This window comes from Chlorocebus sabaeus, chromosome 16 (assembly GCF_047675955.1).
Source record: "Chlorocebus sabaeus isolate Y175 chromosome 16, mChlSab1.0.hap1, whole genome shotgun sequence".
NCBI classification, from domain to species: Eukaryota; Metazoa; Chordata; class Mammalia; order Primates; family Cercopithecidae; genus Chlorocebus; species Chlorocebus sabaeus.
In genome coordinates, this window is record NC_132919.1 from 19,201,719 (window position 1) to 19,229,648 (window position 27,930).

The 27,930-nt window shown below is 43.6% G+C and overlaps 2 protein-coding genes across 11 annotated transcripts in view; one reads left to right on the plus strand and one right to left on the minus strand.

The window, feature by feature from the left end:
• Positions 1 to 13,013, plus strand: part of ALDH3A2 (aldehyde dehydrogenase 3 family member A2) — a 27,794-nt gene extending 14,781 nt beyond the window's left edge. For 4 of the 8 annotated variants that reach the window (XM_008010628.3, XM_037987212.2, XM_037987213.2 and 1 more), the window contains 4 exons: positions 6 to 105; positions 6,879 to 7,114; positions 8,661 to 8,785; positions 11,004 to 13,013. In XM_008010628.3, the coding sequence (XP_008008819.1) occupies positions 6 to 105; positions 6,879 to 7,114; positions 8,661 to 8,744 (420 nt within the window). In that variant the 3' untranslated portion in view covers positions 8,745 to 8,785; positions 11,004 to 13,013. The remainder of the gene's footprint in view (positions 1 to 5; positions 106 to 6,878; positions 7,115 to 8,660; positions 8,786 to 11,003) is intronic. The other 4 variants (XM_073004761.1, XM_073004759.1, XM_073004760.1 and 1 more) reach the window with 2 other exon arrangements.
• The window catches only part of SLC47A2 (solute carrier family 47 member 2), a 40,500-nt gene continuing 24,794 nt past the window's right edge, over positions 12,225 to 27,930 (minus strand). For all 3 annotated transcript variants that reach the window (XM_008010625.3, XM_073004754.1, XM_008010623.3), the window contains 4 exons: positions 16,668 to 16,800; positions 16,496 to 16,590; positions 15,381 to 15,471; positions 12,225 to 14,359 (listed from right to left, as the gene is read on the minus strand). In XM_008010625.3, the coding sequence (XP_008008816.3) occupies positions 14,139 to 14,359; positions 15,381 to 15,471; positions 16,496 to 16,590; positions 16,668 to 16,800 (540 nt within the window). In that variant the 3' untranslated portion in view covers positions 12,225 to 14,138. The remainder of the gene's footprint in view (positions 14,360 to 15,380; positions 15,472 to 16,495; positions 16,591 to 16,667; positions 16,801 to 27,930) is intronic.

Below are 27,930 nucleotides of genomic sequence, written 5' to 3' on the forward strand. Positions count from 1 at the left end.
CTTAGCTCATCAAACGGATGATTGATGAGACATCCAGCGGAGGTGTCACAGGCAATGACGTCATTATGCACTTCACGCTCAACTCTTTCCCCTTTGGAGGAGTGGGTGAGTCTTATTTTCTCCTGCTCATAGTAGATACTTCTTTTTTTTTTTTTTTTTTTTTTTTCCATAGTAGATATTTCAAAAGCACCACCATTTCATGAGTGGATTGTGCGGGCTGTTGAATTAGCCAGCTGTTGCATACCCTGAGTGTCCTGTCCTGAGGGAGGCCTTTCCTGGTCACCCAGTTGACTGGTTTTCCTGCTTCCCTACCCACCCCTGCAGCACAGGGTGAATGTCCTGTCACTCTTTCTGTCAGCAGCACTGACTGACCGCAGCTGTAATCATTACTTTGTTCACTTCATTGATTTTGTTTATTGTCCTGCCACATTTAGGAGATTTGGGAACCAAGAGTCAGGTCTCAAATTAAGAAGGTCTCTCTTTGTGTTTTTTTTTTTTAAATGCGATAACTAATGAAAGGTTCGGAATACCAGAAACAGACAGAAGGTAGAAGGTTTTCTAATGCGCCCTTGTTTTCTGCTCAGTTCTTACCTGCATTTGTTCCCTGGCCCTTTGTTTGGAAGAGCAGCCTCTCCTGGAATTGTTTTGTGATTTGAGTAAAATGAGACTCCCCCTGTTCTAGAGAGGATGGGCAGAAAGAAATTCATTCCAAGGGAAGCTTTGTGGACATAGCCTGATCCTTGCTGTTCCCTTTAGAACGTGACCTGCCTCCCTCTCCCACACGTGAGATGACCGACTCAGTGTTTTATTTCTCCTTTGGGACCTAGGCTAGGTGGGCTTTTCTACTATTTTCTACTATCTGATAGAGATATTACAAAATAGCCAATGTGTAAACATTCTCATAACAAAAACCCAACCATAAAAGCCACTGTCTTAAAGCCCCGTTCTATCCTCTCCCTTTGTAATACCGGAAGTCAGTTGCTCCATGGGATGCGATGGCCCAGCTAGGCAGGACCGTCTGTTTCTGGTTAAGGAAACCTTGTCCTATGACCAAGGAGCCTTGACCTGCAGCCACAGGTCCTTGTCTAGGAGGTAAATATATTGCCAGCACCCAGCACAGTGACTGACATGGGTGAGGGACAGGCGGGAAGAGGCCAAATCGGTAGGTATTGCCAGATCCAAATTGGAAATGGTGGTGGCTTGTAGAGGGTGGTGGCAGGGGAGGTAGTGGAAAGGGAAGGGGTTATTTTTGGGATCAAGCAGCAGGATTTGCTGATGGAGTGAATGCTGGAGGAGGGGGTGAATGAAAGAGGATGACTCCTGGGATTTTGGCTGGAGTAACCAATAGTTTTGTAGCCCAGATGCTTAAAAGATTGGACTCCATTGTCTCTAGTTCCTCAGCTCACCGCATAGGATCCTGGCATCCACTGTGCTAGTGCAGTAATCAACTCGGTAATTGTTCCATATGGTGTCTCCAGTGCCTTCTAATTGCAAATCTAAGTGACTTGGGTTCAGTCCCTGTCCCTACTTGACCAGGTAGCCTGTGGCATCATTGACTATACCATCTTATTTAAAACAAAACATAACTGGGCGCAGTGGCTCATGCCTGTAATCCCAGCACTTTGGGAGGCCGAAGTGGGCAGATCACTTGAGGTCAGGAGTTCCAGACCAGCCTGGCCAACATGGTGAAACCCTGTCTCTACTAAAAATACAAATGTTAACTAGGTGTGGTGGCATGTGCCTGTAGTCCGAGCTACTAGGGAGGCTGAGGCAGGAGAATCGCTTGAACCCGGGAGACGGAGGTTGCAGTGAGCCGCAGTTGCGCCACTGCACTCCAACCTGGGTGACAGAGCAAGACTTCATCTAAAAAAAAAAAAAAAAAAAGGGTAGGCATGGTGGCTCATGCCTGTAATCCCAACACTTTGGGAGGCCGAGGTAGGAGAATCATAAGGTCACAAGATCAAGACCATCCTGGCCAAAAAGGTGAAACCCTGTCTCTACTGAAAATACAAAAATTAGCTGGGTGTGCTGGCACACACCTGTAGTCCCAGCTACTCAGGAGGCTGAGGCAGGAGAATCGCTTGAACCCGGGAGGCGGAGATTGCAGTGAGCTAAGATTGCACCACTGCACTCCAGCCAGATGACAGAGCAAGACTCTGTCTCAAAAAATAAAATAAAATAAGTAAATAAATAACAAAATAAAATAAGCAACCTAGTATATACCCACAAAAGTTAAAAATGCAAAAAGAAGATGCAAAAGGAAAAAAAACAGGTTTACTGTCTTAGCAAATTTCAGGCATATAATACATTATTATAGTGGCCATGCTGTAAAAAAATAAAAATAAGACAAGCCTTGACCCCCAAATGTAAAAGGAATACAGGCTTTTTGAGAAAAGTTGGAAAAGATAGAAGAGCCCAAAGAATAAACATTTACATTACCCATAACCCCACTATGTAAAGATAACTGGTATATGTCTTGCACATATATGCACACGTATGTACACAGACACCTGAATATTCTATTCAAAAAGGTATCATACATTGTTCTCTACCCTGTATGTGACAGGATGGTGTGACACTTTTCCTATGTCGATATTCTTGCATGTGATAATTTTAGTAACTGCATACTTTTCCATCATATGAATGTGGCATATTTATGTAACCAGTTCCCAGTATTAGATTTTTGTGATTTCAATTTTTTTGGGATTATGATTCTTGTATAATGTATCTTTAGGCACTCTCTGATTAGTTCTTTAGGAAAAATGTCTACAAGTGTAATTACTCTGTTAAAAGGGCTTATACAATTTTCCAAATTGAAAAAAATGTCTTTTTCTTCTAATTCTCAAAGTAATACAGACACAGCGGCAAAAAGTCTAAACAGTCAGACTTTAAGGAAAAATGTAATAATCTCCCAGGCATAAATACTATTAATATTTTGGCATATAGTTTAGATTTTTCTTTTTCTTTTTTCTTTTTTTTTTTTTGAAACTAAGTCTCCCTCTGTCACCTAAGCTGGAGTGCGGTGGTGTGATCTCAGCTCATTGCAACTACAGGTGTGTGCCACCATGCCCAGCTAATTTTTGTATTTTTGGTAGAGACAGGGTTTTGCCGTGTTAGCCAGCCTGGTCTCAAACTTCTGGGCTCAAGAGATCCACTTGCCTTGGCCTCCCACAGTGCTGGGATTACAGGCGTGAGCCATCGCACCCAGCTTAGGTTTTTCTTTAGAAGTGCTTACCTTTAAGGCTTTTGATACATATTTCAAGTGTCTTTGCAGATTTCTGCCACTTTATATTCCCATGAACATTATATGAGTGTTTACTTCCTTATATCCCCAGTTCTGGATTATTCCATTATTAAATTTCTAGACAGAAAGCGTCTCATTTCAATTTGTACTCCTTTGATTATTAGTGAGTTTGAATTTTTTTTAGCACTCCCATTAATTTTCTGTTTATGTCCTTTGATATTTTTGCTGTGTTCACATCTTCCTTATTAGCCTTTAAATAGCCTTTTTTATAAGTAAGAAAATCCTCAGTCCTATCTGTAACACATATCCCTTTCCAGATTTTAATTTTTCTTTTAATTTTATCTATGATTTGAAGCATTTATTTATTTAGAGACGGAGTCTCACTCTGTCACCCAGGCTGGAGTGCAGTGGCGCGATCTTGGTTCACTGTAACCTCTGCCTCCTCGCTTCAAGCAATTCTCCTGCCCCAGCCTCCCAAGTAGCTGGGATTACAGGCACCAAACACCACTCCTGCCTAATTTTTGTATTTTTAGTAGAGATTGGGTCTCACCGTGTTGGCCAGACTGGTCCCCAACTCCTGGTCTCAGGTAATCCACCTGCCTCAGCCTCCCAAAGTGCTGGGATTACAGGCGTGAGCCGCCACGCCTCGCCTAAGCCTGTGTGGCTTTTTGGTTTTTGGTTTCTGATTTGGAAAGTAGGCTTAGAAAAGCTTTCCCTATTTCAGTATTACATAAATATCATCTGCAGGCTGGGCGCAACGGCACACACCTGTAATCCCAGTACTTTGGGAGGCCAAGGCATCTGGCTAACATGGTGAAACCCTGTCTCTACTAAAAATACAAAAAATTAGCCGGGTTTTGCGGCACCATCTGTAATCCCAGCTCCTCAGGAGGCTGAGGCAGGAGAATCACTTGAACCCTGGAGGCAGAGGTTGCAGTGAGCAGAGATTGCACCACTGCACTCCAGCTTGGGCAACAGAGCGAGACTCTGTCTCAAAAAAATAAGAATAAAATAAATAAATAAATAAATAAATAAATAAATATCTGTAGTTTCCCTCCCTCCCTCCCTCCCTTCCGTCCTTCCTTCCTTTTAACCGTGGAGTTGGCCAGTCGTGGTGGCTAACACCTATAATCGCAGCATTTTGGGAGGCCCAGGCAGGGGGATCACTTGAGGTCAGAATCTTGAGACCAGCCTGGCCAAACGTGGTGAAAACCCATCTCCACTAAAAATACAAAAAAAATTAGCTGGGCATTGTGGCATGCACGTGTAGTCCCAGCTGCTTGGGAGGCTGAGGCAGTAGAATCGTTTGAACCTGGGAGGCAGAGGCTTCAGTGAGCCAAGATCATGCCACTGCACTCCAGCCTGGGCAACAGAGTGAGACACTGTCTCAAAACAAAAACAAAAACACACCATGGATTTCACTTTAGAATGCCGCATGATGTAATAATTTGCCTTTTTTTTTTTTTTCAAAGAGTAAACTAGTTATGCTGGCACCATTTTTTGAAATTATCATCCTCATACCATCAGTACTCAATAAAAACACGTTTAGGTCATTCTTAGGGTTTTTTCATTGGTTGCATTATCTTTCTGGTTTGTTTTTTCTGTGGGCCAGTACCACAGTTTCAATTACAGTAGTTGTACAGTCAGCTTTACAAGTGACATTTAGTAAGTGCTTATTATATGCCAGGTACTGCGGTTGAATCCATGCCTTTTCTTTTCTTTTTTGAGATGGGGTCTTTGAAATGTCATCCAGGCTAGTACAGTGGTACAATCACGGCTCACTGCAGCCTCAACCTCTTGGGCTCAAACAATCTTCCCGCCCTAGCCTACTGAGTAGCTGGGACTACAGGGGTGAACCACCATGCCTGGCTAATTAAATTTTTTTGTATAGAGACTGGGTCTCACTATGTTGCCCAGGCTGGTCTTGAATTCCTGGGCTCAAGCAGTCCTCCCACCTCAGCCTCCCAGTGTGCTGGGATTACGGGTGTGAGCCACTGCGACTGGCCAAATGCACGCATTTTAGAGACAGACAGCTAATAAGTAGTAAGCCAAGAAATGAGCCAAAGTTGTCTGGCTCCAGAACCCACATATTCAATCCAGTAGCTTGCTTTTTAGGACACAGTACTATTTCAAAATCTAAAAGTAAAAGCTCCTCATTTTTATTGCTTTTCAGTGTTTTCTTGCTTGTTCTTATCTAAATTTATTTTTCCAGATCTTTGGAATCACTACCTCCTCCTACTTAAAAAAAACAAAAACAAAACATAACAAAAACAAAACAACCTTCTGAAATCCCCTGAGATTTTGATTAAAATTGATTTAAACTTAAATTATTTTGGGAAGAATTTATATCTTTAAAATGTGGAGTCTTCATGGGAATATGTTATATCATCTCTTCATTTATATAACCCTTTTATATCTTTGGATAAAACTACCTTGGTTATGTCTTTGGCTCACCCCTCCCTCATTCTTTTTTTTTTTTTTTTTGAGGCGGAGTCTCGCTCTCACCCAAGTTGGAGTGCAGTGGCGCGACCTCAGCTCACTGCCACCTCCACCTCCTGGGTTCAAGCAATTCTCCTGCCTTAGCTTCCAAAGTAGCTGGGACTACAGGCGTGTACCACCATGTCTAACTAATTTTTGTATTTTTAGTAGAGACAGGATTTCACCATGTTGGCCAGGATGGTCTCGATCTCTTAACCTTGTGATCCGCCCACCTTGGCCTCCCAAAGTGCTGGGATTACAGGCGTGAGCCACTGCGCCCAGTCCCCTCCCTCATTCTTTACCCTCCCTCAGTGTCAGGTTTTCTCAAGGTCTTGTCCTTGGGTCTCTTCTCACGCCAGGCCTGCTTCATGAATGATTCTTTCCTGCATCCTGGCCTTGGTAAACTGCTCCCTGGCCTCTGGTCACCTGTGTCTTACATCACACATGCCATTCCCTCTGCCCAGCTCACACTGCTCCCCTTTGTGCCTGTCAGTCTGTTGTACACACAGAGTTAGAGAAATGAAAACTGTCACAGAGCATGGCTTCGTGGAGGGCAGAGATTTACACTTGCTTGTTATCACCCAGCTGTGCAACCCTGCCGCCCTGTCTTACTTTCTACAGCCTTAGAGAAAGCAAGTGGATGAGTGGGGCCATGGATGACTGAAGCCATGTGAAGGGATGCTGGGAATGAAGGGATGGTGGGAAGAGAGCACATGTAGCATTTAGAGTCTGATCCAGGTTCGGGTTCTGGCTTTGCCACTTACCAGCCATGTGACCCTGGGCAGGTTAACTGACCCCGTAAGCTTCCTTTCCCTCTCTGGAAATGAGGCTGCTGATAATTCAGCAGGTGGGATTGTGGTGAGAATTATCTTAAGAGAATGATTTAAACTCTTAGCACAGTCCCTGGCATAAATGAGAGCCACAGCTCTAGAAGAGGTGCAAGTCCTTGTCTTGCTTGTGGAAAGCATCCTGTTTGACAAGGACATTGACTTTTCCAGGGAAGTTGGTAAGGACTTCCTGAAAAGAGATACTTCGGCTGGCAGAGTTCAGTGGGGGCTCCCAGGCAGCAGGGAGTGCACGTGAGCTTTGGCTGTTAGACAGAAGTAGCTTGCATCATCTACAATGAAGCTTGTTTTGTCTGTTCCCTTTATCTCAGGTTCCAGTGGGATGGGAGCTTATCACGGAAAACATAGTTTCGATACTTTTTCTCATCAGCGTCCCTGTTTATTAAAAAGTTTGAAGAGAGAAGGTGCTAACAAACTCAGATATCCTCCCAACAGCCAGTCAAAGGTGGATTGGGGAAAATTTTTTCTCTTGAAACGGTTCAACAAAGAAAAACTCGGTCTCCTGTTGTTCACTTTCCTGGGCATTGTAGCCGCCGTGCTGGTCAAGGTGAGTCCCTATTACCCATGAGTGCCATTCTGTCTGGTCCTGGCCCAATGGCTGCCAGATGCGTATTCTAGCAGGACTCTACATTAACTTGTAGAGTGTAAGACAGGGTCAGTGAACCACAGCCTGCTGGCCAGCTACCTCTTTTTGTCACTAAAGTTATTAGAACACAGCCACACCCACTTGTTTACTAATCATCCACAGCTGCTTTCATGGGATGGTGACAGAGCTGAGTAGTTGCAACAGAGGCTGAAAGGCCCTTAAAGCCTAAATTATTACAGAAAAGTTTGCTAATCTCTGGTCTAAGAGGTTAAAACAGTGTAGAACTTGATTGCAGAATTCTGAGCTATCTGATCAAAGGGTTAGCCCTTTGATCCTTCTGGTATTGGACTTCCCTTGTCACTTACAGCTTTGTTCTTTTTTTTTTTTTTTTTTCCCCTTTGAGGAGTCTCACTCTTTTGCCCAGGCTGGAGTGCAATGGTGCAATCTTGGCTCACTGCAACCTCTGCCTCCCGGGTTCAAGCAATTCTCCTGCCTCAGCTTGCTAAGTAGTGGGGACTACAGGTGCCTGCCAGCCTCAGCTTCCCTAGTAGCTGGGAGTACAGGCGCCAGCCACCACGCCCAACTAATTTTTGTATTTTTAGTAAAGACGGAGTTTCACTACACTGGCCAGGCTGGTCTCGAACTCCTGACCTCAGGTGATCCACTTGGGCCTCCCAAAGTGCTGGGATTACAGGCATGAGCCACCACGCCTGGCCAGCTTTGTTCTTGAATGTGCATGAAATCAGCTTGCCACGGAGATGGAGGCAAGAACTCTGGTGCAACAGCTTTGGTGAGGGATATTTTATTAGGCTTGAGTGTTTTTCCTCCAAAGTTGACTACCTGATAAAGTTTATCTTTTGTGATTAATCATTATAGAGATGGGCTTGCAAAGAGGCCCTCATGATAGCTGCCTTCTCAAAGCAGTTTGCATATTTTGAGGTGAAAGAGGAAATCCATAATTAAAGTTAAGATGGAATGACGAACACAGTTGTGTCTGTGGCGCCCTCAGCCGTTCAGCTGAGGATGTAACGTTGAAAATATTGACCATATCAGGGAAGAATGGGCTTGGAAAAGGCAATGGTAATAGCTGTGTTTATATTTTGTTTAAAATTTGAAAGGGGACTGGGTGCAGTGGCTCACGCCTGTAATCCCAACACTTCAGGAGGCTGAGGCGGGTGAATCATGAGGTCAGCAGTTCAAGACCAGCCTGACCAATATGGTGAAACCCCGTCTCTGCCAAAAATACAAAAAATTAGCCGGGCACGGTGGTGCGCAACTGTAGTCCCAGCTACTTGGGAGGCTGAGGCAGGAGAATCACTTGAACCTGGGAGGCGGAGGTTGCAGTGAGCCGAGATAGCGTCACTGCACTCCAGCCTGGGTGACAGAGCGAGACTCCATCCCAAAAAAAAAAAAAAAATTTGAAAGGGGATTGGCTCGTCTTACAGTATCCTAGCTTTAGTGGAGTTGGAGATACCAGTTGCATTTGAAATCGTTTGGGTTTTCTCAGAAATACCAAGCTGTGCTGAGGAGAAAGGCCCTGTTGATTTTTCTGGTAGTTCACAGACTGCGTTGGTCCAGTAAGCAGAGATGAACACCAGATTTCAAAACCCAGCCCTGTCTGTTAAGAGTGAGGTAGGAACTTTTTGTTTTCTTTCTATATGTAAGGTGGGCCAAGTTGGGGTATGTTTTCTAGGGTTTTTTTTGTTTTGTTTTGTTTTTTGCTACAGTTGGAGGCTTAGGGGTTATTGAAAAAAGAATGGGCCGGATGCAGTGGCTCACGCCTGTAATCCTAGCACTTTGGGAGGCCGAGGCCTGAGTTTAGGAGTTTGAGAACAGTCTGGCAACACAGTGAAACCCCGTCTCTACTTAAAAAAATTAGTTGGGCATGGCGGCGTGCGCTTGTAGTCCCAGCTACTCGGGAGGCTGAGGCAGGAGAATTGCTTGAACCCAGGAGGCGGAGATTGCAGTGAGCCAAGATTGTGCCACTGCACTCCACCCTGGGTGACAGAGCGAGACTCCGTCTCCAAAAAAAAAAAAGAGAGAGGAATGTTTAACTTACTTATCTCTAGACATTTTGGACCTGGGCTCAGAGTGTCAGGGTGTTAAAACTCCACTTATCCACAGTTTTAAAAGGGCGAGGCAACTTGCTAGGAATCTAAGATAAATGTGCAGAGGCAATGGCTTAGCTGCGTCCGGGTGAAGCATACATCATCTCTAGGAAAAGGGCAGCCAAGTGTGAGCCTCATTTCTCTTCCCCTTCTACTCAGCTCTCCTGGGGGAAGTGCCAGCTGACTAATTCAGACTTGTCACCATCTAGGCGCTGAACTCTTTGTGTCATAATTTAAGAATATTTTTTAAATCAAGTGTAGTTGTGATTTGTTTTCATTTTTAAAAAAGGTTTGACTTTGGAATTCATGGCAGCAAATGTCGTGAAATCAAGGTGTAGTATACAATTTAGGGGCTGCTTTCTTCTCTGCCTTCCTGAGGCTGGAGGTGTGGTCGGAAGCTTACTTGGGTCTCTGGTCAATATCTGCCTCTTTTGTTCTTTTCCCAAGACCTTGGTTCCTCAGCCTGATAATGCGACTTGGTTGGGATAGAATATTTTAGCCTCATGGAAAATACGGAGGCCCAGGCTGAGTCTGCATTCTCCACGCTTACCAAACCCCCAAGAAGCCTCCCTCAGGTGCAGTGCACTCTGCCAGGCAGGTTCGAGTTCCCAAAGGGTTTCTCTGTGAGGATCTAGAGAAGCAGCAATATATAAAAGAAGCAGCAATATATAAAATCTTTAGCAGGAACAAGAAAATGTGATTTGATTCTTGGCTTAATGACCTTGAGCAAGGCCTTTTCTGAGCTCTTCCTTTGGCCTCAGCTTGCTCATCTACAGGATGAGGGAGTAGGTGTCAGTGATTCTCCAGGCCACTTTCAACCCTCCCTCTCAATTCTCATTACTATTAGTTGTTAATATTTCTTCGGATTCAATCTGGAACTAGGTAGAGATTTGGTTTTCTTTTCTGCTTTGCTGCTTTTCTGCTCCTCTCTGAGCTTTTAATCCTCTTTTTATCAAATTGCCTTTTATTTTAAATAAATGACTTTGAATCTGTACTGTATATTTACCTGAAGAGTCTATTTATTGTAATTACATTTTTCTGAAATGGTTTTTATGTACTTAATAGTTTCCTTATTTTGTTTCACCCTTGGATTTTATTTTATTAACTACCTTACTGGAATTAGAAGGGATTTAGAGCGTAAGTACTGTACACAAAGTAAAGTTCCAATAAAGCTTATAAGCTACAGAAGGCATTATGGGAGATGTGAGTTTTAAAAGATTGAGAAACATAGGAGGTTAATATTGATAAATTTCATTAGGCCTTTGACAACTAAATATGACATTTGAACCTTGAGATTGCAGCAGCCCTTCCTCAGTCTTCAATAGGAAGGATTAAATTCAGTACCACTTTTGAATTTTAGAAACAAAATTGTTTACCAGTTTTTGAATTCCATGTAGAGACTTTAGCTTCCTACTGAAAATGCCGGGATAGGAAGTTAGTACTCTCATCTTCTGTCTCTACTCTAACATTAGCTAATTGACAGTGGACAGAATATAGCCTCCATTATCACGTAGTCTCGCTATTATTGTTATTTTTGTTTTTTGAGGAAGGGCGTAATCCTTTAGCCCAAACCACGCTTCCTAGGCTTCCTAGGGATATGCAGTCATTTTTTGTACAATGCCTGTAGAGTCTCTTCAGACAGGAGGTATCTGAGTCCCAGTGCTGAGCTTGTGTTGCAAGGCTGATTGTGGGTAGGTTTTTAAAGCAGCTGAGTAAACTGGATCCCTTTTTCCTCTCTCCAGGCTGGATATTACTGAAGAATGATCCTGTTCAACCTCCTAGTGCCTCTACTGAATTATTCCTCTTTTAAATGGTTAATGAACCAATAATTTTTAAATCCTACCAAAAATAGTAAGAAAATATGCAAACACACTGTGATCAAACTCAAAAGTCATTGCCATTCATCATTAATAAAACTTGCCATTTCAACCAAATCCCAACATTCCCTAATAGGGTATTCAGGGAACCTGCCTTAAATTGTGAGTATCTAAATCTTGGAGCTTTGAGCTAGGGGAGGACTAAATACAAACTTTAAGGAAGTCTCAGAACCTACTCAGTGAATCCTTCCCTCCAGTTAATGGCACTGCCCACCTCCTGCCCCTGCTACCACCATCACTGTATGAAGCTTTCAAGAGCCTGGTGCTTCCCAGGGCTACCAGCAGTCCTCTGTAGTCAGAGAGGTGAGGTCAGATGGTCTCGGTTCCCTGTGAGATTTCAGGCACTAAAACCCTATGTGGGGGAGGGAGGGGTTACTCTTCCTCCAATGGGACTCAAGGACTTGACCTCCAGGAGTCAGGCCCCTGGTCAGAAGTGCCATCTCACCAGTGGTCTTCATTCTCCCTCATTCATGCTCCATCATCCTGTGTTCTGTTTAGTTGCAACAATCTCTTGTGACTAATATCACTCAAAGCATCTTGTAAATCCTAGGGCTTCCTGGAAGTTAGTTGCCAAAGTCATACAAGCATCACCTGTCATTCTTGTGTTGGAGTTATAGAATTCTACATCTTATAAAACCTAACTGGCATTTTAAAAATACTGTAGCCGGACATGGTGGCTCATGCCTGTAATCCCAGCACTTTGGGAGGCCGAGGCGGGAGGATTGCTTGAGTCCAGGAATTTGAGACCTGCCTGGACCACATAGTGAGACCTCATCTCTACCAAAAAGTAAAAATAAGCTAGATGTGGTGGCATGAGCCTGTGCTCAGGAGGCTGAAGCATGAGGATCGATTGAGCCTGCGAGGCCAAGGCTGCGGTGGGCTGTGATTGCACCACTGCACTTCAGCTTGGGCAACAGAGCAAGACCCTGTCTCCCAAACAAACAAAAAAATACTGTAATAAAAGTACTTATACTAATCCTCTCTCAGGACCCTAAGGTTGCAGGTTAGTAGGCCTTCAAGGACAAATCTGTAAGTTTCTTATTTCTGTAGCACAATGCAAGTAAAATTTCACTTTTTTAAACTACAGAGAGATCCCTTTCTGAATAGCCTGCAGAACTGAAAGTGAGGGAGCCATTGCCTCTCGCAGACAAAGAGGCCTTGGATATTAGGACTTTGGGGTTTGAGAGCTTCATGGGGCAGACAGTTGGTGGATGGTCTGGACATGAAGTGAGTAAGCCACTGCAATTGGTCATACTGAAGGGGATGGATGGCAAAAGGATCCCCTGAGCAAGTGAGAAGTTACTCTCATCAGTCGTCCATGGCCACAGCCTGAGGTACTCAGCTGAGTGGGCAAGGCTGAAGAAGAGGCCTGTCGAACGCAGCGTTACCTGCTGGACAGGGCAGGGCAGGCAGTGCTATGCCTTGGAGCTCCTGACTGCAGAGACTCCGTCCCCACACTCAAAAAGACTCAGCTCACTCAATGAGAGAATGTAATTTACTTTATAGAATGTATAATCAACTTTGTTGAATAATTTGTTCTATTAAGGCTGTCTAAAGTATGTGATGTCTTCATCATAGTATGAAGTGTCGAGAATTAATAACTAGCCCAGTTTAGGAAAAAGCTGCTTAAAACTGGCTCTAAGAGAGTAATCATAAAATACCTTAGATAAAATCGCATTATGGAATTTTCATTGAGTATGTTTACATTACTGGCTTGTCTACTAATATATATCTGCTTCAAAATGAACATCTTTCATAAAATTGGCATCAATTTTAATGACGTTCCTGGTGTGGAACCTCAGATGTTCCCTATTGGAGATAATCCTTGGGTTATAAATTCTCCCCAACTATAAATCTTTTTATGTCTTTATCATAGATGGTGTTTGTCAACTTTTTTTGTCATGCTTTCTCATTTTAAAATTCTTAGCCGAGAAGATTTTCTCAAACTTCATGGTTCTGCTGTGTGTGTTGGGGGTGGTGGTTAGTAGCTGTAGTAAATAGATTTTTCCAATGGTGTCCTCTTACCCCCAGTTGCTGATCTAGAACAAGTGTTTCTGTAAGCATATTTGTAGAACACTAATCCCGCAAGATTTTACACACAAAAATGATCCTGCCGCAGGTCCTGTATACCACTGGCTTGTAAAGCACGTCAGCAAACTAAAGGACACAGGTCCTTCGGAACCTCTGAAGTGCTAGTGTGTGCAGTTCCCAGACTTCCTTGACCGTGGAGCCGTTTACCTTAACCCCTGTTAACCGTGAACCACACTTGGGCAAACAGTGCCTTAGAGTCTGGAATTGCTTCCATGATGACTTTGCTGTGCTCTGTTCCTACTTGTTTTCTGCCCTTATTTATATCACGTCACTACTAGAAGAAAAAGTACAGTAAGAACAAGTGTTTCTTAATGTCTGTGATAAATGAAAACACTGATGGAATGAAAGAACTGGAGAAAAGGGGAAGAAGGGTATATGGACAGCCACCGCCCTGGTCAGGGTCTCACAGCACCTGTATCAGCTGGTTTATCTGTATCACCTGTATCTGCTGGGGGCACACAGGAGTTGCCTGGACAGAACCCACTGGCCCCGTTCTCAGAGCTTCACAGAGGCTTTATGACAGACTTGAGCAGCAGGCTGTGCCTAGGAAATGTGTCATCTATTATTAATGTAACAGTGGTTTTGGTGATTGTATCTGTAGTCTCCCATTTGAAGCCATTTACATTATTAATAATAGTGGCAGTCCCTGGACTCTGACTCGTGCAGTTGGCTGATGTCTTCTGTGGAGCAATCCAGGCCAGAGAAGAAAACTCCAGCTTGACCAGAACAGAATAGTGAAGTGTGCTCTGTTCAGACTCCTCTGAGTGTCACCGCCAAAGTCGTTTTTTTGAGGAGTCGTTCAAAGTGTCCTCCTGCACTGGACCCCATTGGTGCTTTTGCAGGGCAGACCGTGGTGTGTTTGGGTACCGGGGACAGCCACTCCTGGCTTTCTGTTTCCAAGCTGCTTTGCTAGTGCCTGGTGGCTAGGATCCTGACCGCGAGCCCCACCAGCAGTGTGGCTGACGCCGCCCCCAGGGCAGCCCCACGGCGGATGACCAGCTGTTTCACTGACAGTCTGCTGGCAGGAGCTGAAAGGGTGTGGGCCTCCTCTGGAGTCCTGAAGAGGTCCACGTGGCAATCAGACCTTGAATACGTTGTCAGGGTAATGCCAGGGGAACTCCCTGTAGCCACTGTGGAAGCAAACAGGAGCAAACTCAGCAGGTCAGTGGTCAGAGGGAGAGCTTTGGCCTTGGAATCGGGAAACCTAGATTAACCATCTGGCTGTGTTTGTTAACACCTCACAAGGGACAATGCCTATACAATAGAAAAATACCTGCTTTATCTGCTTTACAAGCAAGATCAGAGGAGGGGATATGCAGGCAAGCGTCTTAAACGGAATTTCACATGCAGATAATGCTTACTACTGAGATCTGGTGAGGAGTGTTCTTGTCGGCGCTTGGCCCTGTGATGATCTGTGGCTTCAGAAGCACATGGGAAACACAATCGTGTCTTACTGTATTCTCTCATGACACCTGACACTCCCAGAGTTTTAGCTGCCTCACTACTGCCCTGATCAAGGATTAGCCCAGGATGGATGAGGTCACGGAGACATCATCTTCCTGAGCTTTGGGCCATTTGCACACACGCCTGGCACTCAGGACCAGCCCTGGGGCAGAGCTGGGGCCATCACTTCATGACATGGACATTGGGCGTAAACCAGAGAGAGGCTTGTCTGCCTGAGGGGGTGGAGAGCGGTAGGTAGCAGGTGCCCCCCAAAGCTGGTGAGTCAGCCGGACTCCCCGGAGGTTAAAAGCTGGCTTTCCATCTTGAGCAGAGTTCAGTGGGGGAGATCATGAGCTTTAAGAGTCCGACAGGTTGATGCTCAGATCTTACGTCTGGCCTTTACAAGTTGTGGGATGAGGGAGGAAATACCTGAGTTCTTTCAGCCTCACTTCCTCATCTGAAAATGGGCATACATCTAGTTGCCTCTCAAGGCCAAAGACTTGACGTAGGGCCTGGTACTTGCATGCCTGCTAGACAATAAATGATGATGTTGTCTTCCTGGTGCTTAGGACATCATTTTCATGATGGAAGAAAAATAGCTTTGGCTTGTACAGTTTCCAGTTGCATGAGGCACAGAGGGCAGACAGGAGCAACATGCCACTGACATTTCTGTGTGTACCAAAGTAGCAGCAGCCGTGACAGCATTACCTGAAGATAGGACTGCTTTCTCAGGCCCAGGTCTGGGTGCAGTGCTCTCTGCTCTCTGCTGCTGCTGCTGCTGGCCTGAGTGTTTCTTCGCCTAAAGGAGAAAGAACTCGCCTGGGTCAACTGCCAGCTCAGCAGTTCACGCCTTCACCGCTGGCCTCGCATTCACTGTTTTTAAAGCATTGCAAGCTGAAGCAGCACATGTGCATGTATTCATAGTTGGTGGGGCTTTTAGAAAGTATCATTTTAAGGCTGGGCGTGGTGGCTCACACCTGTAATCCCAGCACTTTGGGAGGCCGAGGCGGTGGATCGCTTGAGCTCAGGAGTTCAAGGCCAGCCTGGGCAATATAGTGAAACCTGTCTCTACCAAAAATACTAAAAAAGTAGCTGTGTGTGGTGGCGCATGTCTGTAGTCCTAGCTACTCAGGAGGCTGAGGCAGGAGAATCTCAGCCCTGAGAGGCAGAGGTTGCATTGAGCCGAGATCGCACCACTGCACTCCATCCTGGGCAACAGAGCGATACTCCGTCTCAAATAAATACATGTATCATTTTAAATATCTGTTTATCCAGCATCTTAAGTGTCAGGATGACCTTTTCTGTGCACAAAGGCAATCCACATGCTGATGGTATTCAGGGTCTTTGAGAGAACACTGCTTCCGTGCTCTGCTTGCAGACTGAGTTGTGCCTTCGCTGTGCCTGAGATGCAAAGGCTGCCCTGCCCTGTTTAAAAAGGACATCAAAGAGGATGGTGGGTAGGGTGGTTTTATTACCCCTTCCAAAGTCAAGGCACACGCTCGGGGGTTCATCCGGGTTCAGACTAGTTTGAATTCTTTGTGTGTGTTTGGTTTTCCACAGATGGGGCCGTCTAAGGAAGGTTTTTGGTTTTGTTTCTGTGTATAACCGCAGCGCGTGCTGCTTATCCTGGCCAACTACAGTGACAGGAGCCACTGTTGAGGCTCAGGTGGCCCCTGTGTAATCCCCCACAAAACACCTGCAGCTTATACCACACTGCTGCCAAGTTCTCGTGTGTTCTGGGCATTTCTGACTGAGTAGTCACTCTACCTGCTGGGGTCAGGTGCAGGATGTGTCCTGTGGCCAGGGGCAGCCGACCCACTCACCTCCTCTGCGGCAAGCTTCCAGTCCAGCTGGGCAGTATAGGCAACAAAGGCAGCAGTTGCCAGGAAGACACAGGCCAGCATGCCCAGCCAGAGGCCTGGAGGAGACAAGCGATGATGGCAACAGGGTCCGACCGACCACCCAGGCCCCTCCCGACTTCCTCACACCACATACCCATGATTCTCATTCTGACCAGAAAGGTCAGAAGGATGCCCAGTGGTAGGCCGATGATGTAGTAGGTGATGGCATTCACAGCGGCACCAAAGGCCTGCTTCCCAGTTCCTCTTAGGACTCCGCCATAGACACACTAGGAGGGGAGACAGAAATGGGCAAGAGGGTCGTGATGATGCGACTTTAAGAGCAGATGTCATGCAGCAGGCACTCTGCTAAGCCGTTCGCATGGCATTGCTTCACTGAGTTCTCAGCGCTGGATGGGCGCCCTTATCTCCCTTTCTTCGCCGAGGGTGGCTGTCCAAGACGGGTCGGATCACTTGTCCGTGTTACACAGAAGTAGCTGTGTTTTGAACACAACCCCACAGCACCCAGGCTTCACCACCATACCATATGGCTTCCCTAGAAAATAAAGGTAGAATTGGTGGCCAGCAACCAGTTGGTCTGGGAGACTGGACTACACATGGTATAGGGGTGGTGTGTTGGTTTCCTGTGGCTATGTAGCAAATTACTGCAAACGTAGTGGCTTAAAGTAACATAAATTTGGGTCGGGCACGGTGGCTCATGCCTGTAATCCCAGCACTTTAGGAGGCCGAGGAGGGCAGATCACTTGAGGTCAGGAGTTCAAGACCAGCCTGGCCAACATGGTGAAACCCCGTCTCTAAAAATACAAAAATTAGCCAGGCAAGGTGGCGCTGTAATCTCAGCTACTTGGGAGGCTGAGGCATGAGAACTGCTTGAACCTAGGATGTGCCACTGCACTCTAGCCTAGGGGACAGAGCGAGACTTGGTCACACACACACACACACACACACACACACGCAAATTTATTCTTTTACAGTTCTGGAGGTTAGAAGTTTGAATTGGGTCTCACTGTGCCAAAATCAAGAGCTGGTTCCTTCCGAAGGCCCTAGCTGAGAATGTTTCTCTGCTTTTTCTAGCTTCTAGAATTCCTTCTGTATTCATTGGCTGGTGGTCCCACATCACTCCAACGTCTGCTTCCAGCCTCACATCTCCTCTGACCCTCCTGCCTCCCTCTTCTAAGGACCCTTGTATTTACATTGGGCCCACTTGGATGACCCCGGATAATCCCCCATCTCCAGATTCTTAATCGCACCTGCAAAGTCCCATTTGCCGTGAAACACTCACAGGTTCTGGGGATTATGATGTGGACTTTGAAACTTGGGGGCCATTATTTTGCCTAGCACGCATGGCAGACAGTGGTGGTTAGCTCATTCCATATGAGACAAGCAGCCCTCACAAACTGCAGTCTGTGATTATGTCTCATCTGGAAGATGAGAACTGCTCTGGAAAAGGTACTGTTTATTTCATTAGTCTCATTTTCCCAACATGATTCCAGATCTTCTGAACTACAGGCACAGCTCATCCTCAGTCAGGATTATTGGCCAATAGATACTTAGTTATCTTAATTTTGTTCCCATGAGAGGTGCGGAGTATTTTGTGGTTTGTACATATTTGAACAAAGAGGTAATGCACTGGCGTTAGGAGATGTATGCCTCTTTACTTTGAAATATGGTATGTTTATTTCTGGTTATTATATGTCATGGCGTGATCTTTTTTGGCTAAAGAAAGACTTCTCCCAAATTATGACTGATGTACCCTGGACCAGTGTTTCTCAAATGGGGATGGCAATTTCTGGGATGTCTTTGTTGTAACAACTCTGGGGGTGTGGTGGGGGGAAAGGTTACCGTATCTAGTGGGTAGAGACCAGGGATGCTGCTAAACCTCCTGCAATGCTCAGGGGACCGCCCCCCCCCACCCCCCAAACAAAGAATTATCTGGTCTAAAGTGCCAGTAGTGCTGAGGTTGAGAAACTCTGATTTACAGCACTGGGAATTGAAGTGGCAATTTCAGTGGCAGGAAGGGCCAGTGGCTTTGCTAGCCTGAGGTTGTGGGCCTGTTTGGGAGAAACCATCAACCAGTGGACTAGGCAGGGATTTAAGAGGGAGTTTGATGAGATAAAACAGCCAAGGGAGTGGGGAGGTACTGATAAGGTCTCTACATATCCCAAGCCGACCAGAGGCTGTGCATACGGCATAGCAGAGACCAAGCCTCCCACATGTTCCCGGACAGTGGAGCCTGCCCACACGGGTGAAGAGACCAAGAGTACCCAGAAGAAAGGACTCACTTGAAAACAGCTGGAACTCTGAATGTGTCTCTAGCCCACACATGTATCTGTCAGCAGAGAATGGAAGCCTTGCTAGCTATCAGAGGTGTTGAGCACAATCTCTGACCAGTAATTGGCTTGAACACTGACCTCTGCAGACATTTTTAAGCCTAGAAAGATAGAACATTTTAAACTAGAGAGCTAGTCTTAAAAATAAGAACAAGGGGAAAAAACTGGGCAAGAAAGATCAGCAGCTGTACATTGTAGAGGAGACGGGAGTCACAGAATTAGTCTGTGCAAGTTACTTAACCAACACAATGACATTCCTTGGGTGTAAATCCCAAGGAATGCAGCATTCTCCAGGATAGACCTGTGGTAGGCCACCAAACAAGTCTCAGTAAACTAAAACAAATTTTTTTAAGAGATGGAGTCTTGCTATGTTACCCTGGCTGGTCTTGAACTCCTAGGCTCAAGCAATGCTCTCATCTCAGGCTCCTGAGTACCTGGGACTACAGGCACATGCCATCGTGCCTAGCAAATTTTGAAAGACTGAATTCATACAAAGTATGTTCTCTGGCCACAACAGAATTAAATTAGAGATGCTGATCAGAAATAAAACCCCAAATATTTGGAAATTAAATGCACTTCTAAACCATAAGTCAAAGAATAAATCACAAGAGAAATTTTAAAAGATTTTGAACTTGAAAGTTTTAATGAACATCAAAATTTATTAGATGCAACTAAGGCAACGCTTAGAGGGAAATGTACAGCTTCAAATGCCTGTATCAGAAAAGGAGAAAGGTCTCAAATCAATGACCTAATATTCTACCCTAAGAAGCTAGTAAAGAAGAAAAACTATACCTAAATAAAGTCAAAGGATAAGAATATAAAAGATTAGTGTGGGCCAGGCATGGTGGCTCACACGTGTAATCCCAGCACTTTGGGAAGCCAAGACAGAAGGATTGCTTGAGGCCAGGCGTTAAGAGACCAGCTTGGGCGATATAGCAATACTGTGTCTCTTTAAAAAAAAAAAAAAAAAAAAAAAAGTTAAAAAATAAATAGACAAAAGATTAGCATGAAATCATTGAAATAAACAACAGAAGACTAAAAGATGCATCTGTTTAAAAAACTACTTTTCAAGACAGTGTAAGATATAAATAGAAACAACAAAGTTAAGAAACAGCAGGGGATGAAGTTAAAGTTTTAATTTATTTTATCTGCTTGTTTTTGCAATCAGTATTTAGTTGTCATTAGTTTAAAAGTAATGGATTATTAGCCAGGCACAGTGGCTCAGGTCTATAATCCCAGCACTTTGGGAGGCCAAAGCTGGTGGCTCACCTGAGGTCAGGAGTTCAAGACCAGCTTAGCCAACATGGTGAAACCCGTCTCTACTAATAATACAAAAATTAGCCAGGCATGGTGGCGAGCACCTGTAGTCCCAGCTACTTGGGAGGCTGAGATAGCAGAATAGCATGAACCGGGAGACGGAGCTTGCAGTGAGCCGAGATCACACCATTGCATTCCAGCCTGGGCTACAAGAGCAAGACCCTGTCTCAAATAAATAATATTGCAAGCCTCATGGTAACCTCAAAAACCTACAAAAGATACACAAAAAATAAAAAGTATACCACCAGAGAAAACCACCTTCACAAAAAGGAAGACAGGAAGGAAGGAAGAGAAGACCACCAAACCAGAAAATAAATAACAAAATGGCAGGACTAAGTCCTAACTTATCAATAATCACATTGAATGTAAATGAACTAAACTCTCTAGTTAAAAGACATAGAATGGCTCAGTGGATAAAAAACAAAACCCAATGTTCTGTTGCCTACAAGAAGCACACTTCACCTACAGAGACACACATGGACTGAAAATAAAGAAATGGAAAAAGATACTGCATACAAATTGAAACCAGAAGGGATCAGGAGTAGCTTATACTTAGACAAAATAGATTTCAAGACAAAAACTATAAAAAGGGACAAGATCATTAGATAATGATAAAGGGGTCAATTCAGCAAGAGATTATAACATTTATAAATATATATGTACCTAACACTGGAGCACCCAGATATATAAAGCAGATGTTATTAGAACTAAAGAGAGAGAGATATTTCAATACAATAATAGCTAGAGATTTCAACATCCCACTTGCAGCACTGGACAGATCATCCAGACAGAAAGTCAACAAAGAAACATTGGACCTAATCTGCCCTATAGACCACATAGACCTAATAGATATTTACAAAAGATTTCGTTCAAGTGCTGCAGATACACATTCTTCTCCTCAGCATAGGGATCATTCTCAAGGACAGACCACATTTGAGTCACAAAACAAGTCTTAAAAATTTCAGAAAAAATTGAAATCATATCAGGTATTTTCTCTGGCCACAGTGAAATAAAACTAGAAATCAATAAAAAGGAACTTTGGAAACTATACAAAAACATGGAAATTAATATGTTCCTGAATGATCAGTGGGTCAATGAAGAAATTAAGGAAATTTTTAAAATTTCTTGAAACAAATCATAATGGAAACAACATATCAAAACCTATGTGATACAATGAAAGCAGTACTAAGAGAGTTTATAGGAATAAGCACCTACATCAAAAAGTGGAAAAACATCAAATAAATAACCTAATGATGCATCTTAAAGAACTAGAAAAGCAAGAGCAAACCAAACCCAAAATTAGCAGGAGAAAAGAAAGAATAAAGGTCAGAGCAGAAATAAGTTAAATTGAAACAAACAGATCAAAAAAATACAAAAGATCAATGAAATGAAAAGTGGTTGTTTTGAAAAAATAAAATAGGCAAACCTTTAGCCAAAGGAAAAAAAGAGAAAAGATCAAAAATAAATAAAATCAGAAGGGAAAAAGGAGACATAACTAATACCAAGAAATGCAAAGGATCATTAAAGACTACTATGAGCAACTATATACCAATACATTGGAAAACCTAGAAGAAATGGATAAATTCCTAAACACATACAACCCACCAAAATGCTACCGTGAACAAATCTGAAACCTGAACAGACCAATAACAAATCATGAGATTGAAGCTGTAATGATAAGTCTCCTATCGCTTCTTGGCCTTTTGGCTAAGATCAAGTGTAATAGTAAGTCTCCTAGCAAAAAAAGGCCCAGAACCCAATGACGTCACTGCTGAATTTTACTAAACATAGGACCAATACCAGTCCTATTCAAATACAGGAGGGAGGACTATTTCCAAACTCATTCTATAATGAGGCCAGTATTCATACCAAAACTGGACAAAAACACATCAAAAAAAGAAAACTACAGACCAGTATCCCTGATAAACATTGATATAAAAATCCTCAACAAAAATACTAGCGTACCGAATTCATCATGACCAGGTGGGATTTATCTCTGGGATGTAAAGATGGTTCATCACATGCAAACCAATCAATACGATATATCATAACAAGAGAATGAAGGACAAAAACCATATGATCATTTCAATTGCTGAAAAGCATTTGATGAAATTCAACATCACTTCATGGTAAGAAAGAAAAAAAAAACCCTCAAAAAAACTGGGTATAGGAGGAACATTAACACAATAAAAGCCTTATACAACGGACCCACAGCTAGTATCATACCAAACGGGAAAATTGGAAACCTTTCCTCCTAAGATCTGGAACAGGACAAGGATACTCACTTTCACCACTGTTATTCAAAATAGTACTGGAAGTCCTAGCTAGAGAAATAAAGTGCATCCAGATTGAAAAGGAAATCAAATTATCCTTGTTTGCAGGTGATACCATCCTTTTTTTTTTTTTGAGACGGAGTTTCACTCTGTTGCCCAACCTGGAGGGTTCAGGCACTTCTCCTCTGTCTCAGCCTCCCAAGTAGCTGGGATCACAGGCCTGCACCACAAAGCCCAGCTAATTTTTGTATCTTTTTAGTAGAAACGGGGTTTCACCATGTTGACCAGGCTAGTCTTGAACTCCTGACTTCAAATGATCTGCCCACCTCGGCCTCCCCAAAATGTTGGGATTACAGGCAGGAGTCACTGTGCCCAGCTGGTGATATCACCTTTTAATTTATTTATTTTAAGAGACAGGGTCTCGCTGTGTCATCCAGGCTGGAGTGCAGTGGTGCATTCACAGCTCACTGCAGCAGCCTTGACCTCTTGAGCTCAAGCAATCCTCCCACCTTAGCCTCTCAAGTAGTTAGGACTACAGGCGTGCACCACCACACCCGGTTACTTTTTTATTTTAGTAGAGATGTACCACCATTCCTGGCTAAGGGTTCTCACTATGTTGCCCAGGCTGGTCTCAAACTCTTGGCCTCAAACAGTCCTCTTGCCTCAGCCTCCCAAAATGCTGGGATTACAGTTGTGAGCTACCATGTCTGGCCCAGATGATAGGATCTTATCTTTGGAAAAACCTGAAGACCTCCACCAAACAACTGTTAGAACTGGTAAATCCAATAGTTACAGTCAACATACAAAAATAAGTGGCATTTCTATATGCCAACAGTGAACGATCTGAAAAATCAAGAAAGTATTCTCATTTACAATAGCTACAAGTAAAATACTGAGGAACAAACTTAACCAAAGAAATGAAAGATGACCAGGCACAGTGGCAGCTTATGCCTGTAATCCTAGCACTTTGGGAGTCCAAGGTGAGTGGATCTCTTGAGGTTAGGAGTTCAAGACCAGCCTGGGCAATATGGCAAAACCCTATCGCTACAAAATACATAAAAATTAGCTGGGTGTGGTGGCGTGCATCCGTAGTCCCAGCTACTTGGGAGGCTGAAGTGAGAGGATCACCTGAGCCCAAAAAGAACAAAACTGTCACACCTGTAATCCCAGCACTTTGGGAGGCCAAGGTGGGCGGATCACAAAGTCGGGAGATCAAGACCATTCTGGCTAACAGGGTGAAACCCTGTCTCTACTTAAAAAAAAAAAAGCCAGGCGCCTGGCGGCCTGTGGTGCCAGACACCTGTAGTCCCAGATACTCAGGAGGCTGAGGCAGGAGAATGGCGTGAGCCTGGGAGGCGGAGCTTGCAGTGAGCCGAGATCACACCACTGCACTCCAGCCTGGGTGACAGAGCAAGACTCCATCTCAAAAAAAAAAAAAAAAAAAGAACAAAACTGGAGGAATCACATTACCTAACTTCAATTTATACTACAGAGCTGTAGTAACCAAAACAGCATAGTACTAGCATAAAAACAGACAGACTAATGGAATGAAATAGAGAACCCAGAAGTAAATCCATGCATCTACAGTGAACTCATTTTTGACAAAGGTGCCAAGAGCATACATGGGGGAAAAGGACAGTCTCTTCAATAAATAGTGCCAGGAAAACTGGATATTCATATGTAGAAGAATGAAGCTAGACCCCTCTCTCTCACCATATACAAAAATCAATTCAAAATGGACTAAAGACTTGAACTGAAGACCTCAAACCATGAAACTACTAGAAGAACAACTTTGGGAAAACTCCCCAGGAAATTGATCTGGGCCAAGATTTCTTGAATAATATCCTCAAAGCACAGGCAGCCAAGGCAAAAATGGACAAATGAGATCACATCAAGTTAGAAAGCTTCTGTACAGCAAAGGAAACAATCAACAAAGTGAACAGACAACCCACAGAATGGGAGAAGTTATTTTTTCATCTATCAATCTGATGAGAGATTAATAGCCAGAATATATAAGGAGCTCAAACGAATATATAAGGAGCTCAAACAACTCTATAGAAAAAAATCTAATCCAATTTAAAAATGGACAGAAATAGAAAAAATAATCCCAAAATGTATAAGATCTGAATAGACATTTCTCAAAAGAAGACATGCAAATGGCAAACAGATATATGAAAATATGCCCAACATCACTGATCATTAGAGAAATGCACATCAAAACTACAATGAGATATCATCTCACCCCGATTAAAATGGCTTCTATTCAAAAGGCAGGCAATAACGGATGCTAGGGAGGACATGAAGAAATGGGAACCCGTTGGTGGGGCGCAGTGGCTCACGCCTGTAATCCCAGCACTTTGGGAGGCCCAGGTGGGCGGATCACCTGAGGTCAGGAGTTGGAGACCAGCCTGACCAACATGGAGAAACCCCATCTCTACTAAAAAAAAAAAAAATACAAAATTAGCCGGGCATGGTAGTGCATGCCTATAATCCCAGCTACTCGGGAAGGCTGAGGCAGGAGAATCGCTTGAACCTGGGAGGCGGAGGTTGCAGTGAGCCGAGATCGTGCCATGGTACTCCAGCCTGGGTGATAAGAGCGAAACTCCATCTCAAAGAAAAAGGGAACCCTTGTACATTGTTTGTGGGAATGTAAATTAGTACAGCCACTGTAGAGAACAGTATGGAAGTTGCTCACAAAACTAAGAACTACCACGTGATCCAGCAATCCTACTGCTAGGTAGATACTCAAAAGAAAGGAAATTAGTGTAGCGAAGAGATACCTGCACCCCTATGTTTATTGCACTGTTCACAATAGCCAAGATTTGGAAGCAACCTAAGTATCCATGAACAGATGAATGAAGAAAATGTGGCACGTATATACAATGGAGTACTATTCAGCCATAGAAAGGAATGGGATCCTGTCATTTGCAACAACATGCATGGACCTGGAGGAAATTATGTTAGGTGAAATAAGCGAGGCACAGAAAGTCAGACTTTGTACGTTCTCACTCATTTGTAGGAGACATAAATTAAAACAATTGAACTCATGGAGATAGTGAATAGAATGATGGTTACTGGAGGCTGGGATGGATAGTGGGAGAGGGAGTGGGGATGGTTAATGGGTACAAATATATAGTTAGATAGAATGAGTAAGATCTAGTATTTGACAGCACAACGGGGTAATTATAGGCAACAATAATTTATTATGCATTTTAAAATAAAAGTATAATTGGATTGATTGTAGCATAAAGAAATGATTAATGCTTGAGGTAATGAAAACCCCATTTATCCTGATTATTAGGCATTGCATGCCTTATCAAAATATCTCATGTATCCTATAAATATATACATCTAATATGTACCTATTAAGATAAAGAAATAACCAGAGAAAATTAATAAAAACAAAAGTTAGTTCTTTCTTAAGATCCATAAAATTGGCCGGGCACGGTGGCTTACGCCTGTAATCCCAGCACTTTGGGAGGCCCAGGCGGGCAGATCATAAGGTCAGGAGTTCGAGACCAACCTGGCCAACATGGTGAAACACCGTCTCTACCACAAATATAAAAATTAGCCGGGCGTGGTGGCGGGCGCCTGTAGTCCCAGCTATTCGGGGCTGACGCAGGAGAATCACTTGAACCCAGGAGGCAGAGGTTGCAGTGAACCGAGATTGTGCCACTGCACTCCAGCCTGGGCAACAGAGTGAGACTCCATCTCAAAAAAAAAAAAAAAAAACAGAAAAAGAAAAGATCCATAAAATTGACCCAAACTTACCAAGGATCTGAGCTTGGTAAAATAAAACCAAAAAATAAAGAGCGTTAGACATAGATTACCAAAATCAGAAATGAAAATGAGAGCATCACTGCTGACCACAAAGAGGAAAATTAAAGGAAATATGAAGAGCAACTTCCTGCAAAAGAATTAGACAATTAGGGTCAAGTGAATAAATTCCTAGAAAGGCACAAATTACTAAAACTAACTTAACAAGAAACGGAAAATCTAAATTAGACCTCTACCAAGTAAATAGATTGAATTTATAATTTAAACTCTTCTGACAAAAGCCCAAGCCCACATGACTTTACCAATGAATTGTATTCAATATTTAAATAAGAAATAATGCCAATTCTTCACAAACTCTTTTAGAAAGTACCAGAGGAGAGAATACTTCCAAACTCATTCTGTAGAGTCAGTGTTACCCTTATACAAAAGCCAGATCAAGATAACAAGGAAAAAATAAAAATTACAAGTATTCCTCATGAACACAGGCTCAGAATTTTTAACAAAATATTAGCAAACCAAATTTAGTAATATACAGAAAATATATACACCATGATCAAGAGAGGTTTATCTGGGCCGGGCGCAGCAGCTCACGCCTCTAATCCCAGCAATTTGGGAGACTGAGGCAGGCGGATCACGAGGTCAGGAAATTGAGACTATCCTGGCCAACATGGTGAAACCCCGCCTCTACTACAAATACAAAAATTAGCTGGGCATGGTGGTGCGCGCCTGTAATCCCAGCTACTCAGGAGGACGAGGCAGGAGAATTGCTTGAACCCAAGAGGCAGAGATTGCAGTGAGCCGAGATTGTGCCAGTGCACTCCAGCCTGGCAACAGAGTGAGACTCCATCTCAAAAAAAAAAAAAAAAAAAAAAAAGAGGTTTATCCCAGAAATGCAATGTATAACACCTGAAAATCAATTAATGCAAAACACCATATTAATAAAGAACAATTAATGCAAAACACCATATTAATAAAGAACAAAACTACATGATTATTTCAATAGAAGCAGAAAAAGCATTCCACAAAATCTAGCACCCAATCATGAGATGTCTCAACAAACTAGGAATAGAAGGGATCTTTCTCAACCTGAAAAAGGGCATTTAGGAAAATCCTACAGATAACATTTAACACAGAAAGACTGAATACTTTGAATACTTTCCCCTTAATAGTGGAATCAAGGCACAGATGTATGCTCTTTACACTTCAATTCAACATTGTACTGGAGAGCTGGGCACAGTGGCTTACACCTGTAATCCCAGCACTTTGGGAGGCCAAGGAGGTCTGGAGTTGGAGGTCAGGAGTTCGAGACCACCCTAGGCAACATGATGAAACCCTGTCTCTACTAAAACATAATAATAAATAGGCCGGGCGCGGTGGCTCAAGCCTGTAATCCCAGCACTTTGGGAGGCCGAGACGGGCGGATCACGAGGTCAGAAGATCGAGACCATCCTGGCTACCATAGTGAAACCCCGTCTCTACTAAAAAACACAAAAAAACTAGCCAGGCGAGGTGGCGGGCGCCTGTAGTCCCAGCTACTCGGGAGGCTGAGGCAGGAAAATGGCGTAAACCCGGGAGGCGGAGCTTGTAGTGAGCCGAGATCCAGCTACTGCACTCCAGCCTGGGCAACAGAGCGAGACTCTGTCTCAAAATAAATAAATAAATAAAATAATAATAATAATAATAATAATAAATAAATAAATAA